Here is a 14,627-nt window from a genome sequence, read left to right on the forward strand (position 1 = left end):
AAACTCATCATCTCCCTCATTGCTCGTCAACATTGACCATCGTGCCCAGGAGGTCACGACTTCGGGAGGGGGGGGGGGGGGGTAATGTCACGACGACAATGACGACTCATCTCACGCGACTCATGTCACGCGCATTATCATTGTCATTAAATCATTGCAATCGCCACGCTGTGCTGCCCGTATCAATATTGATAAAGACTGTTTTTCGTTGCTTGCGGCGTCGATCCTTTACGTGTTCATCCGTACTTCTACTGTAAAAAAAGAACTTCGCACAGGAAATGCCACTGCTGCATATTCCTTTCTAGCCGCACATATGCGCTTCGTGCTCAGAGGTGGACGTCCTGAAACCGTTGGTAAATTAAGTTATTACGAATGATGCTGATGATTTTCCTTGATGATCTTGCACATGTGCCCATGGCCACGTGTTGCTGTTCAACGCAGGTTTAATAAAAAATCAATACATTTTAACACAACAGGACCTCAACAGAATTCCAAAAGGTACGCGGTGGCCAATGTTCAACACCTGTCAGCTCAATTAACGATATTTCAATTCATCGCTATTAGTTTCGCGCCTCTGAATTGATTTAAATTCGAGGAATGAAGCACCATCTAGCAAACGTCTACAGTAATATCGCTTGCGTGATGTTGTTTCTACAATCTTGCTCTCCTTGTGCAGCTATGACAAGACATTTGTATCAGCACATCACACATGCAGTTACAGTGAACAAATTTAAATGTTCTGCAGGCTTTTTCTTTAAGAGATACCCGGTTCCGGTTCCGAACGGGCGGTTCTTGCGCGGTCTCGTGATGCGGTGACCTCGCTACAACAATGCAACTGCATGCTTGAAGGGATTGTCGCATCCGTCCTGGTCCATTCCGAAACTAGAGTGCCGTGTTGCATAACTTAGAGGAGGACGATGGGCGACCAGGTGCATGGGATTGCGATGAGCGCGCGGCGCCTGGCTCGAGTTGGGATTCTGGGCACTTGTTGATTAAAGCTTGTTGGGGTTAGTCATCTGGAGCCTCGGTCCGTCTGTCTCATTTACGTAACACATTTTGGTGCCGAAACCCGGGATTCGGACCGCGCTCCGGATGTCAAGCGAAGCACTCGACGGCCTACTGCGTACTCGGGCAGTAACCCGCGACGGGGTCACCCATGCCACCGAACATCTCGCCGTACTTCTGTCTCGACCGGTAAAAGTTAAGGCAGCAATTGAAGCAGACCTCCGATGCCTGATTGCCGGGAAGGCAGCCCTAGCGGAGCTGGATGCCCAGGTCATGGGTTTGATAAGTAATGAGAGATTCGATGACGAACTGCAAGATATACTGGAGCAAGAATGGCAAGTGGAACTGGCAATTTCTAAAGCGAGAAGCGCACTCCGCCTGGCTCTCTTGCCTACCTTGCCTACTGGGACGTTCACTGTGTGGACCAGCGGAACAGTTCATCTCACTACAGCTGGTCAGCTCGGAAGTCAAGTCTCGGTCAGCCAGCCTCCTGCTTCTCCAGCTGGCGCAATTGAAGGTCAATCAAATTCGACAGAGAGTGACACAATTCAAGAACGCTCGATGTCACGCCATCCGCACCAGTCGGACCTCACAGAAAACATTGAGGCATCTTTCGAGGAATGGCGATGGCAGCGTACGGACAGCACGAACACAGAACACCAGGAAACCGCTGAGGGCCAGTGTGATGCAAAGGTATGGCCAGAGGACTGCAACCTCAGTAAGCGACCAGGGAAAGACTGCACTGACGGTAAGGATTCGCTAGTTCAAACCAGGTTGTCGGAAGGCCTACCTCCCGTCTACAGGAGCAACATGTCACAAAAATCATCAAACTCTGAATGTGATTCGCACGACGTTGTGCAAAGGCACCAACGATCTTCGCAGATCTTCGCTAAAAGAGAAATAATCCCTCCAGTTCATATTGAAGCCAGCTCTAAGAGGGGGAGAATATCGTCGAACGTCGGCAGCAGAACCAACGCTCAACCGCAATCGGCGGAGGACCTTGGCAGCGCTTTAGAAGCTACACCTTTGCCCACAGTCGTCCACGTTTGCACGAGTCAGCAGACACCCGCATCGGTCTCCTTTATGACACTCAGCGACCCAGCGGCAGCTGCCACAGACCACAAACGGTTCGCCAAGGACTACTGTACAGCACACCACACCCTGTGCCGCACCGCGAGGATGTTTCGGATGTTTTGGGGTCTTCACGTCAGACGACGACGCGGACGATTGAAATATTGCAAGTCTTCGTAAACCCAGACCGTGAGGACACCTGCCTCGATCGGCCACGTCCCCACCTGACGTCACTTGGACACTGCACAGATATGATCGCCGCCAACGCGGTCACCCTGTCGGCGCGGGAGTGTGTTGCATAACTTAGAGGAGGACGATGGGCGACCAGGTGCATGGGATTGCGATGAGCGCGCGGCGCCTGGCTCGAGTTGGGATTCTGGGCACTTGTGAATTAAAGCTTGTTGGTGTTGGTCACCTGGAGCTTCGGTCGGTCTGACTCATTACGTAATATGCCGTTTTACTGCGCGTTCATCACTGATGATAACGCCGAAAATCCGACACGAATTGGTGGTGTGGTTCCTGTGCAGTTTGATGTATGTCACACCCGAGTGTGAACAGAGGGACGGATGAGAAGGAGAATCCCACACCCTGACGATGTTGGGATAGAGCTATTGCTTTTTATCGCCGATCAGTGAATGACCACACCACTCCACTCGTATTCAATATCAAACAAAACATTTATACACATAAACTAGTAAAGATGTACAGCTAACACAGACAATCTCGTGGAAATGATGACTATAGTTCAGGAGAATGAATTAAACTTATATTACGGTAAGTCCGGTGGTTCCTGGTGGTGGTCGACGGATGTTCAGGTGCTTGCTGAGGTGCGACGGAGGGAGTTGCTGCGACGGAAGGAGACTTGCAGGCACGGCACAAAAACTCACAGGAGTCTGATACACAAATAATACGAACGAACGAGAGGCACTTGCTCACATCAACCCAATGCTGATGCCAACTTTGTCGCTGCGCCCGATACGCGGCTCAAAGCTGACCGTTCAAGGAGGTGGCCCAATACTAACTACCACTCTGGCTAAAATTCCGTCGCCTTGTCTCTTTCGTCCCCCTTTCCCTAACTAGTCGCACACAATGCGTCGGTCGGGGTGCACATATGCCCCTTTGACGGATCCATGCCGACGAATACCATAAACTTACAACCTGGATGTCTTTTAAGGGAAAACACATGTTCCATAGCCGTGGGGCTGCAAAGGTGTCGGGGAAGGTATGGACGGGATACATGTGTTTCCACTTTACCTCCCAAATAGAAAATACGGTCCCTGGTACGCGAACTAAGTGCCGTTCAAGGACCGTGACACTTTCCCCCCGCTTAAGACGTGTTTACGGAACGAAACACTCAATGAACGGTCTCGAGTCCGCAGAACGTAAGCGTGTCTATACCAAGAGTCTTCATAGCGATAAAGCATGTATGAAATACAACATTTGTGTCATGAGCATAATGTGATAATGACAGATACCTACACAGTCCTGTCACTCAATAATTCAATAACATAACCACTCGTGGGACAAAATAAACATGTACATACACGTTCCGATGGGTCCGACAAAACAAATGTCTCGCGGTCATTGGAATACAAAGAGAAATAATACTAACAATTCACATAGTGGGTGACAGATGAGGAAACTTATAGCAGCAAACAATACACTGATTATCAGACGATGTATACTCAGGAATATACACATGAATGCATTTATAACTCAGCTGCATAATGTTGCGCTCTAATACGATTACAAAAAGTTCTAACAAATCAGACACGACTGAGGTAGTCGGCGCCTACATTGTCGCTTCCACGGATATATTCCACCTTAAAGTCATACTCTTGAAGCATGAGACTCCATCTAAGTACTCTCTGGTTAACGTGTTTACACTTATTGAGGTACTGTAGTGGCCGGTGGTCCGTCTGTACGGTGAAAGGGACTCCGATTAGGTACGGCTTAAATCGGTTAATTCCCCACACAAGGGCCAACCCTTCCTTTTCAACAGTGGCATACGCAGTTTCAGCCCCTGTCAATTTGCGGCTCGCGCAAGAAACGGGGTGTAGCACACCCTCGTACTCCTGGAGAAGCATGGCCCCGAGGCATGTGTCGGAGGCGTCTGTCCGTAACGTGAATGGACGCTGCAAATCGGGCAAGCGCAAGACAGGGGGGCTGGAAAGTGCTTTCTTCAGTGCCTCGAAGGCACGCTCGATGTCTTCAGTCCAGGATACATTGTTGGACGCCCCCTTTTTGGTTGCGTCTGTGAGAGGCTTCGCGATGGCCGCATATCCAGGGATAAATTCCCGATAGTATCCAGCGAGTCCAAGGAATGACCGTATCTGCCGTTTTGTCGCTGGTCTTCTTGCTTGCTGGATCTTCTCCAAGGTCTTCGTGAGCGGTGCCTTTGTACCTCCTCCGATTTCATGGCCCAGGAAGGTTATTCGGCTGAATGCGAGCTCGCACTTCGTTGGCCGCGCCGTCAACCCTGCTTGCTGTAAGCGGTGGAATACCTCTCCAAGCGACATGATGTGTCCTTCCCACGTAGCTGAGGCTACCAGCACGTCGTCGTAATAATGCACTACATCGGCCACGCCCGCGAGAACTTCCCTCATCAGCCTGGTGAATACAGCTGGGGCTGTTTTTATGCCAAACGGCATATAGCAAAAATGATATAGACCCGTTGAAGTGGAAAAGGCCGTCTTGGGCTTCGATGCCTCGTCCAAGGGCACTTGCCAATATCCCTTCGATAAGTCCAACTTTGAGAAGACCCGTTTATTTGCGATGGTTGTGAAGATTTCTTCTGCATTTGGGATAGGCTCTGAATTCGAGACCAGTGCGTCATTTATCCTTCGAAAATCGATACAGAGACGGTTGGTTCTGTCAGGCTTCTTGACAATTACAACGGGGGAGTTGTACGCAGACTCCGAGGGCTCAATTACACCCATCTGTAACATCCGTTCCACTTCTTCCTGCACGGATTCCCGTAATGCGTAGGGAAGCGGGTACTGTTTCACGTATATAGGACGGTCTGTGGTCATCTGTAACCGGCATTGAACCAGATCAGTTTTTCCCGGCACGTCTGAAAACACGGTGCCGTATTGGTCCAACAGCAGCTCGATTTCACGCCTCTCCTCGGCGCAAATTTCGGATGAGATTACGACGTCCTTAGCGTCCTCTGTCGGCTCCATTTGCATCAACGGCAGCTCTTCTTCTGCTGGCCCTGGGTCTGATACTGCTGCACACATCTGCCGTGACAATCTGTCGTCACCTTCGCGTCCCTTGCTTTCTGCCCTTAGGCTAGTTTCGTCTGGCGGGCAGCGCTGTTCGTACTTTTTTAACATGTTAATGTGAAATACCCTTCTTGCTGTCCCCACGTCGACTTCATAGTCGACCGGTCCTTTTTTCTGTGTGACGGGGAATGGACCCTTCCAATGCATAAGTAATTTGTTATTGTCGGTTGGAAGCAGTACTAGTACCTTGTCCCCGGTTGTGAGATTTCGGTCCCTCGCCTTCTTGTTGTAATACTGCCTGTACCTTGCTCCTGCCTTCTCCAGTGACTCGTGCGCTAACTTGCAGGTCGACTCAAGCCGGTTCCTTAATTCTAGAACGTATTCGTACGTTGTCTTCGTCTCTTCTGGAAGATCAGCTCGGGTCCATAGTTCCTTCAAAACCGTCAGGGGCCCTCGGACGTGTCTTCCGTATAACATCTCAAATGGAGAGAACGCAAGGCTCTCTTGCGGGACTTCACGATACGCGAAGAGCAACGCTGCCAGGTACCTGTCCCAGTCGATAGGCCTTTCTTCGCACATCCTGCGCAGCATACTCTTCAAGGTCCCATTAAAACGCTCGACCAAACCATTTCCCATCGGATGATATGGGGTGGTTTGAATTTGTTTAATCGAAAGGAGCCTCCCGACTTCTTGCATTAGTTTGGACACGAAGTTGCTCCCTCTATCACTGAGAACCTCCCGGGGAATACCCACTCTTGAAAAGATTTCCACCAATCCTTCCGCAACACTTTCGGTGTCAGTGGATTTAAGTGCAACGGCATCGGGGTAGCGCGTCGCAAAATCGACGAGAGTCAAGATGTAACGGCTGCCCACCCGTGATGGAGGCGAAATGGGCCCGATGATGTCGACAGCTACTCTTTGGAACGGGGCGTCGATCTTGGGCATGCACTGGAGTGGAGCTTTCGCGATTTTTCCTTTTGGGGTTGTCCTCTGGCAGCGATCACACGATCGGACGAAACGACCAACATCAGCCTGTAGCCCAGGCCAGAAAAAATCCGTCAAAATTCGGTCAGTTGTCTTCTTCACCCCTAGATGCCCTGCCAGGATTCCTTCATGAGCGAGTCGTAGAACCGCGTTCCGATACTGCTTTGGTACCACTAGCTGCTGCTGCATGTGTCCGGGTTCGTCGTAGTACTTCCGGTATAAGATGCCGCTTTCCTCCACGAATTCGAAAGTTCTATTGGTGTTGTGGCATCGCTGTTCCTGCCCCATTTTGTCGTAACAGGTTCGCAGTGTGGGGTCCTCCTCTTGTGCTTTTATAAGTGTAGCAACATCCGTCGGTTTGCCTTCAATATCTGGAACACGTAACCTTGGCGGCGGTCTCTTAGTAGCCACGTTTTGACTTCTCGTGACGACAGCTGCTGCTGCTCCTGAGTCCTCGTTGTCGGGTTCCAAGGCCCGATGCTGTGACACGTCGACCATCTCGCACTGTGTGGTTTCTGGTATGTTCCCTAGGGCTTCCATGGATCCTGAAGTCGCCGCGACCCTGTCGTCAGCTGTTGACGGTTCTGTGGGGGCTCCCAATTCTCGATCCCAGCTTTCATCTGGCTCGCCGACTGGCCGTACTCCCGCTGCGTTTCCAAGGATGAGGTCGTACAACGGTGCCTCCATTACCTTGGCCGTAACGTTGCCAGAGAAATATGGCGTCTTCACCTGTATTCTTGCCTCGGGCAGTCGCTTCATGGTGCCGTCCACGAGGTAAACAAGGCCAAACTGCCCGGTGTATTGAGAAGGTAGCACAAGACTCTTCCTAACAACAACTGTGTTACTTCCGGTATCCCTTAAAACTGATACCATCTCCTCTCCTACCCTGCCTTCGACGACTGGCAAGTCCGAGGCGAGGACTTTTACTTTATTTGACAGGAATGCGTTCACAACCGGGACTTTCTCACCACTTCGGAGTTCGACGTAGCCGTCTTCTATGTTTTTGTTTAAATCCCTTGGTTCAGTAGCCACGAAACAAGAGCTTTGCATTCTCGAATTGTTCACCTGTCCATCAGTCTTGCCCCTGCAGGCGTCTGCCTTATGTCCTAATAGGCCACACTTAATGCACCGGCTATCATCGCCCCTCCTATGCCAAACGCTCCTGCATTGATTTGCAACATGTCCTATCCTCCCACAAAGGTAGCATTTAGGCGGAGGCTTTACCTCCCGTGTAGGTTTACCGCTGCTGGGTCTGTCGGATGGTTCCCCTCCAATGGCTTTTCCATGCCTTGCCAAATCTTGGCCTCTCGATATATCAGTGTTGGACTTCCAACCTCTCTGGAGCTCTCCGCGCTTCGGAGCCAAACTACGAATACAGTGCGCTTCCATGAAATCGTCTGCGGCTTCGGAAACCTCTTTCAGAGTGTTTAATTTCTTTTCCTTGAGAAAAAGCGCGACGGTACTTGAGCAGTCCAACAGGAATTGCTCTCTTATGAGGAGGTTGCGAAGAGCTTGAAAATCCCCGTCTTTAACTTGGGAAAATTCAATCCATCGGTCAAAATAACTACATAGCCATGTGGCAAACTGAGATCCGATTCTCCCTCTTCTGGCTGTATTGTACGAAACTTCTCTCTGAAGCCTTCGGCAGTTAGCCGGAATCTCTTCAACAGTGCGGCTTTAACCTTTTCATAATCACCACAATCTTCGGGTGCGATTCGTGAATACACCCCCAGTGCCTCCCCTGTCAGGCACATGCTTAGGGACGCTGCCCAATAGCTCTGGGGCCATTTTTGACTTCGCGCTACACGCTCGAACCTTAGCAAATACGCGTGAAGGTCATCTTTACGCTCGTCGAAGGGGGCCATTCCCTTCTGTAACCCTAGAACGGGGGCATTCAAAGCTGCCGGCCCGGTGGCGGGCGTCGGACGTGCATTTTCGAGCTCGAGCAATTTCAACTTTTTATCTACTAACTCGGCTTCTGCCTTACGAAGTTCTGCTGCTTCTTTCGCGGCCTCTCTATCGGCTGCGCGCTTTTCTCTCTCTGCCGCCTGCCATTTAGCCTCTTGAACCTCAAGCCACTGTTTTAGCTCAGCACCCTCAAGGCCTAACTCTTTGCCAGCTGCCACTAGTGCCACCACATCCATCGTCGGCGCGAGTGCGTGGCCACCCAAAGATCAGACGATCACTGCAATCTCTCTCAGGGTCTCCGTCCGAGTCTCATCATCGTCCTGTCGCGGACGCCAGTAAATTGTCACACCCGAGTGTGAACAGAGGGACGGATGAGAAGGAGAATCCCACACCCTGACGATGTTGGGATAGAGCTATTGCTTTTTATCGCCGATCAGTGAATGACCACACCACTCCACTCGTATTCAATATCAAACAAAACATTTATACACATAAACTAGTAAAGATGTACAGCTAACACAGACAATCTCGTGGAAATGATGACTATAGTTCAGGAGAATGAATTAAACTTATATTACGGTAAGTCCGGTGGTTCCTGGTGGTGGTCCACGGATGTTCAGGTGCTTGCTGAGGTGCGACGGAGGGAGTTGCTGCGACGGAAGGAGACTTGCAGGCACGGCACAAAAACTCACAGGAGTCTGATACACAAATAATACGAACGAACGAGAGGCACTTGCTCGCATCAACCCAATGCTGATGCCAACTTTGTCGCTGCGCCCGATACGCGGCTCAAAGCTGACCGTTCAAGGAGGTGGCCCAATACCAACTACCACTCTGGCTAAAATTCCGTCGCCTTGTCTCTTTCGTCCCCCTTTCCCTAACTAGTCGCACACAATGCGTCGGTCGGGGTGCACATATGCCCCTTTGACGGATCCATGCCGACGAATACCATAAACTTACAACCTGGATGTCTTTTAAGGGAAAACACATGTTCCATAGCCGTGGGGCTGCAAAGGTGTCGGGGAAGGTATGGACGGGATACATGTGTTTCCACTTTACCTCCCAAATAGAAAATACGGTCCCTGGTACGCGAACTAAGTGCCGTTCAAGGACCGTGACAATGTAACACACGGCAAGAGCAGACGACACATATTGAGAGTATTCCGGAATTCCCTCTCTGGAAACGTCACCCGGACAAGGTCAACCAGTGGCCCTTTGGTGAGGACGTGACCAATCAGGGAGCGGCTGGAGGGATCCTGGTAGCCTTGGCGACCAACAGCCGGTGAGCGAGCCGGAATGCTAGGGAGCGTCGTGTATTCTGTGATTGGCTTGCGAAATGTTGTTTCTGGTTATCGTCAGACGTGTTCGTGCAGCCGGAGCGTAACACCGTGCAACATGGTCACGTCAGAAATCACACTGGAAAACGAAAGTCTGCTATTTAGCGGGGACTTTTCACTTAGTACATTGCGATTACGCCAAGTAGACTACCTCGGAGACAGTCGCCTCCGCTCCGCTCCCATTCGTGTGCTTGGCTTACGTCATCATGGTGTTAGCAGCTGAGGGAGTGCGCATCTTCAACACTCGTTTATTTAATATGTAAGCTGTTTTGCCAAGTTGACTGTGAAGCGGTGACTAACATCACGGTATCGGTCTCATACATACGTCCCCGGATGCGATTGTCCTTTTAAGTGCTCGAAGATTTGTTGTGTGCGCGTGACGTTTCTTCACGCCTTCTTGATTTGGCGACCAATGATAGCTTGCAGAGAAAGTAATTCATGCGTTACTTCGATGGGAACAGAGCTCCAGATAAAGTGATGCCTGCCAACAGCTGCAGTGTTCTTATTTTATTTATTTGTTTATTTGTACAGGCATGTAGCATAATTCATCCATGCACAGAGTGCTCTCCTTGCTTACGCGTTCATTCAGCAATGCACAAAGGGGTTATTTTGGGGAACCGTGCATCACGCGGTTCTACAGCTCACCGTTGTTGTACTTTGCTGCATTTTATGCCGAAGGCCTTTCACGGGCAGCTTCCACCATGCTACCACTAATTATGCATCCACATAGAACATCCGACCAGTTGACAAGTAATCATCCCGTATTGTCGCTGCCACTCCACTGTAGAGGTGGTAAATAAACACTCCAAAAAGAGTACCGTCGCATGTAGTGATAGTAACTGTAGAGAGACATCCACAGCTCATCCGTACGTGCGAATTTGATTAGCTCTATTTGATTACGAAACCCGCTACCTCCACGAGCATCGTTAGCAATGACGCTCGCGTACAACACGTTATTGTTTTTTTTTTTGTTTTTTTCCAGTAGTGCAGAATGTGTTCACTTGAAACTCGTGCGTAAATTACCCGAAAATCTACATAGACGGGTAGATAATCCAGCGAACCGCTAAGGAAATGTTAAGGAAAGTGCCTCAAGACGAGAGCCGCCGATATTTGAACAGAGACTCTTTATATCTTTTGGACCATAAAAGAGGAACAGTCTCTGTTCGAAATATTGGCGGCTCTCGTCCTGAGGCACTTTTCCTTTTCCATTAACATTAACATTTCCTTAACATTTCCTTAACATTAACATTTCCTTAGCTGTTCGCTGGGTTTTCTTCCCGTCTATGTAGATTTTCGGGTAATTGATGTACTAGTTTCAAGTGAACGCGTTCAGCACCACCGAAAAAACAGTAACAATAACGTGTTGTACGCCAGCCTTAGTGCTAACGATTTTACAAGTATTTACAAGTAGCAAATTTATCGTATTCTTCACACATTTATTACACATCGGTTTTCATTTTTACTATTCTACGATTAACCATTTATCGCGAGTGTCGTGTCGTTGAAACCAATGCGCGAACTAAGCTCTTCAGAAATTAAATAAGAGTTAGTCATGCCAATCACGACGCTATAGCCCATTCTAACAACAAGTTGAGTATTCAGAACTACCATATAATAGCATGCTACTATCCAGTTGTAACTATTGGCAAATAATAACAATGGTACCATGATGTTGCACGTGAAGTTAACGATGAAAGATGAAAGTCACTGAAAAGGTAAGCCAGCTGTAGGACTCGAACCCACATCTTCTGGATTACCGGTATTTACGGTACGGTTAGTATGGCGATATGTCGCACGTGCCGCAGGGTAGGATTGCGGATAATTTCGACCACCTGGGTATCTTTTGAGGTGCGCACACTACTCATTATTACTGCCGTATACACAGTTTTTATCGTTAATATCAACTACATGGCAGGATGCATCCTCGCTCTGAAGTCTGCGTCCATTGTGGTTTCTGCACACATGGTTACAGTAGAGTGTATCGTCCCCGGAGGCATGCTCAGATGCCGGGTGAATAAATGCTCGTGCCCCAATTCTGCACTGGCTAGCACAAGCCACCGGCCATTGTTCTGCTGTTCAGTTGCTGTACAAGCTTGGTGTACCGAAACAGACACATTATGGTAAAACCCTGGGAGCCCCCGCCTGCTTATCGCCCAGTATCTGGCAGCCACGACGACGGTGCCGGCGAAACATCGTCAGTTTTGGCAGTTTCGCGCCTTCCCCTACCCCCGTTCTGGAAGAAGAACCCCAACACATGGTTCTCAGGCCGGTCGATAAAGGCGGCAAACGACCGAGGCTTACGCTATGCTCGCCTTCTATATACGTCGAGGACCTCACTTGGAACCACCGTTTCCTAGTTTCCTAGTGGGCACCGGAACACAAGTTCGCGTTGTGGCCGCCAAGCGTTTCCGACAAGAAAGTGCGCTTGTGCCTTACCCCCCTCTTCAAGCTGCCAAGTGGTCCATGATTTGCACATACGGACTACGCTCCTCCACCCTTGACATTGGCCTGCGCAGGACGTTTCGCTGGCTCTTTTCGGTTGCCGATGTGCAGCGCCCGATTCTTGGAGTTGATGTCCAGTTCTTCAACCTCGGGCGTTACCGTACGCCAACAACGTCAGAAGGACAATACCACCACCCTAACCACGAACGCCGCCCTCTCTGCAGTGAAGTCTTCCAGTATATGTTCCTTGCTTCCGGTACATTCGCCATACGAGAAGCCCTGGCGTCTTTTCATGCACATCAACCTGTGTAACTTGTCTTCTTCTGTGGTGCATCATGTCATCCATCATACTGAGACGTCATGCGCGCCGGTCACGGCAACTTTCCGCCGGCTCTCACGCGAATGTCTTGCCCTAGCACGTCGGATCTTCCATCATATGCTGACCCTGAGAATAATCAGGCTATCCTCCAGTAACTGGGCTTCACCGCTGCTTATAATTCCGAAGAAGGAAGCCAATGACTGAAGACCATGCGGCGACTACCGAGCTCTCAACGCAATAAACAATCCCCAACCGGCACCCATTGCCGCATATTCACGATTTTACTCAACACCGGGTAGCTGCGAAAATATTTTCAAAGATTGATCTCGTAAAAACGTACCACCAGATTCCTGTAGACCCGGAGCATATACTGAAGACGTTATCACTCTGTTTGGCTTATGTGAGTAACGTCCGGATTCCGTTTGGGTCGCGCAGTTCCGCGCAAACCTTGTAACGCTTCATCAATGAAGTAGTCCGAGTCCTGGACTTTATCTTTGCCTGCATTTACGACCTCGTGGTCTTCAGCTCGTCACATGAACAACATTAGCAGCAGGATCTCAGAGAGCTTTTGCACGGGCCTCAGGAGTATATGGCGTAGTGGTTAACGCAAAGAAATGCTTCTTCGGCGGGCATGAGCTCGAGCTTCTTGGCCACCACGCTTTCTCAGCCGGCACTCAGCATCACAAGCACAAATTTCAGGCAATCAAGGCTTGAGAATATACGGGCGCAAGAACACCACACAGAGGGGACCACACCATGCCGAACTTCCAACTGATTTAATGAACAATAGGAACACTTACCCTCGCGTACCCTGTGGTCACACGTGACCAAGGACACACCCGTCAATCCCAGGTATGCTATTTTGTTCCGCCAAAAGCGCCAAAGAAGGTGCAGATACGTTTGTCTCCTTGTTTTAACCGCCCTTCGTCCCGTCTGAGTGCTGCATAGTGGCGACATGAACTATCACCAACTCCCCCTCTTCCTCGCTTTGACCAAAGAAGGTGAACTTACGCACCTATCACTTCCCGCTTGGTTGATGTGTTACGTTTCAAGGATTTCACGCTGAGTGCGTTCGCCGGTAGCATCCCAACGTTACAGTTCTTCCAACATGGGAGTGCACGGAGAACCTATCAACATGTATAGCAAGATGACCGCTCGAAGTGTTGAAAAAGGCCGCGTGTTTACACCAGGAGCAACAGCAGCCAACTGCACAAGGGAGTGTGTTTTGACTGCACACAAGGTAAGCAAGCTTCAGGCACCAATACTTATGAAGGGTTTGAGCCAGGTGGTCGAGCATTATGAAGAGAACAAGTAGAAGGTGCTGTTATGCGACAGAGAAGGTGGTCTGATGGTTATGTATCAAAAGTCACACGACAAGAAGAATACAGCGCTAGAGAAAAACTTTGTGCTTGTGAAACCCGACGATGAGAAGAAGGCTAGGGAAGAAGTGTTAAATAATTTAACATCAGGAGAAGCTGCCGGGGTTGAAGAAATGAGTTGTTGAGGGAAGTCAAAAATTCCTCTTCTTACCTTTTTTTTTTTTTCGCTGTAAAGACCCACAAATGGACTATCCCTTCAGAGCCATAGACTCAGAATGTAATTCGTGGCAGCAACAGGTGGAACTGTTTCTTCAGAGACACATCAACGTGTTATAGCTAAGTGACCCCTTTCGGTGGCAAACTCCGACCAAATATGCACTAACCTCAAAGAGAAGACATCAAGAGGTGGGACTATGCTATCCGTAAACGTACAGGACCTGTACTATTCTATTCCGATAGATCAACTGCTGCCAGCCATCAGAAGTGAAATTTAAAAAGGGGAGGCTCCTTTCGAACCCGACAAGTATGGATATGAATGCCTTTCTGCATCCACTGAAAGGGTATTTACAATCCACTATTGTGAAGAATCGGGATCAATCGTTTAGATAAAAGCAAGGTATCTGCATTGGTTCCGTGGTGGCACCAATTTTGCCAGATGTGATAGAGACATACAGGCGGCCCTTCCGGAGAGATGACAAGAGGTTATTTATCGATTCCTGGATGACTACTTGGTTTTGTTAAAAACGGATCTAACTGTTGGCACTGAAGTAGAGTTGCTGTTAAACATTTTCAAGGAGCACTCACACGGCTCGGTCCATACTGAAGCTGCACGCATGAAGCTCCTGCCATTCAGTTCTTGGACATTAGGATCTTTTTAGGTCAAGAAAGATCTTGTTGGCAATATTCGACAAGGTCTAACAAAGATGCTTTGGAGAATGAGTCTGGGCACACTAATTAGTAAAGAGAGGGGTATGCAGTGTTTTAATGCAGAACGCCCTGTACAAGTGCGACATCAGTT

The 14,627-nt window shown here is 49.4% G+C and overlaps 1 protein-coding gene across 1 annotated transcript; it reads right to left on the bottom strand.

The window, feature by feature from the left end:
* Positions 1-3,842: 3,842 nt before the first annotated feature.
* Positions 3,843-8,428, bottom strand: LOC135384984 (uncharacterized). Its single transcript, XM_064614163.1, has 2 exons — positions 7,870-8,428; positions 3,843-7,816 (listed from the first exon to the last, which is right to left on the bottom strand). The coding sequence occupies exons 1-2, from the start codon at positions 8,426-8,428 to the stop codon at positions 3,843-3,845; spliced, it is 4,533 nt and encodes a 1,510-aa protein (XP_064470233.1).
* Between the last annotated feature and the right edge of the window lie 6,199 nt (positions 8,429-14,627).

Source organism: Ornithodoros turicata, chromosome 2 (genome assembly GCF_037126465.1).
Source record: "Ornithodoros turicata isolate Travis chromosome 2, ASM3712646v1, whole genome shotgun sequence".
NCBI lineage: Eukaryota > Metazoa > Arthropoda > Arachnida > Ixodida > Argasidae > Ornithodoros > Ornithodoros turicata.

What these genes read in the sequence shown, in the direction of transcription:
- LOC135384984 (XM_064614163.1), bottom strand. Translation starts at nt 8,428, where the DNA reads ATGGATGTGGTGGCACTAGTGGCAGCTGGCAAAGAGTTAGGCCTTGAG. An exon ending in AGAGGGAGAATCGGATCTCA is followed by an intron (nt 7,817 to 7,869) that starts GTTTGCCACATG and finishes AATTTTCCCAAG; the next exon opens with TTAAAGACGGGGATTTTCAA.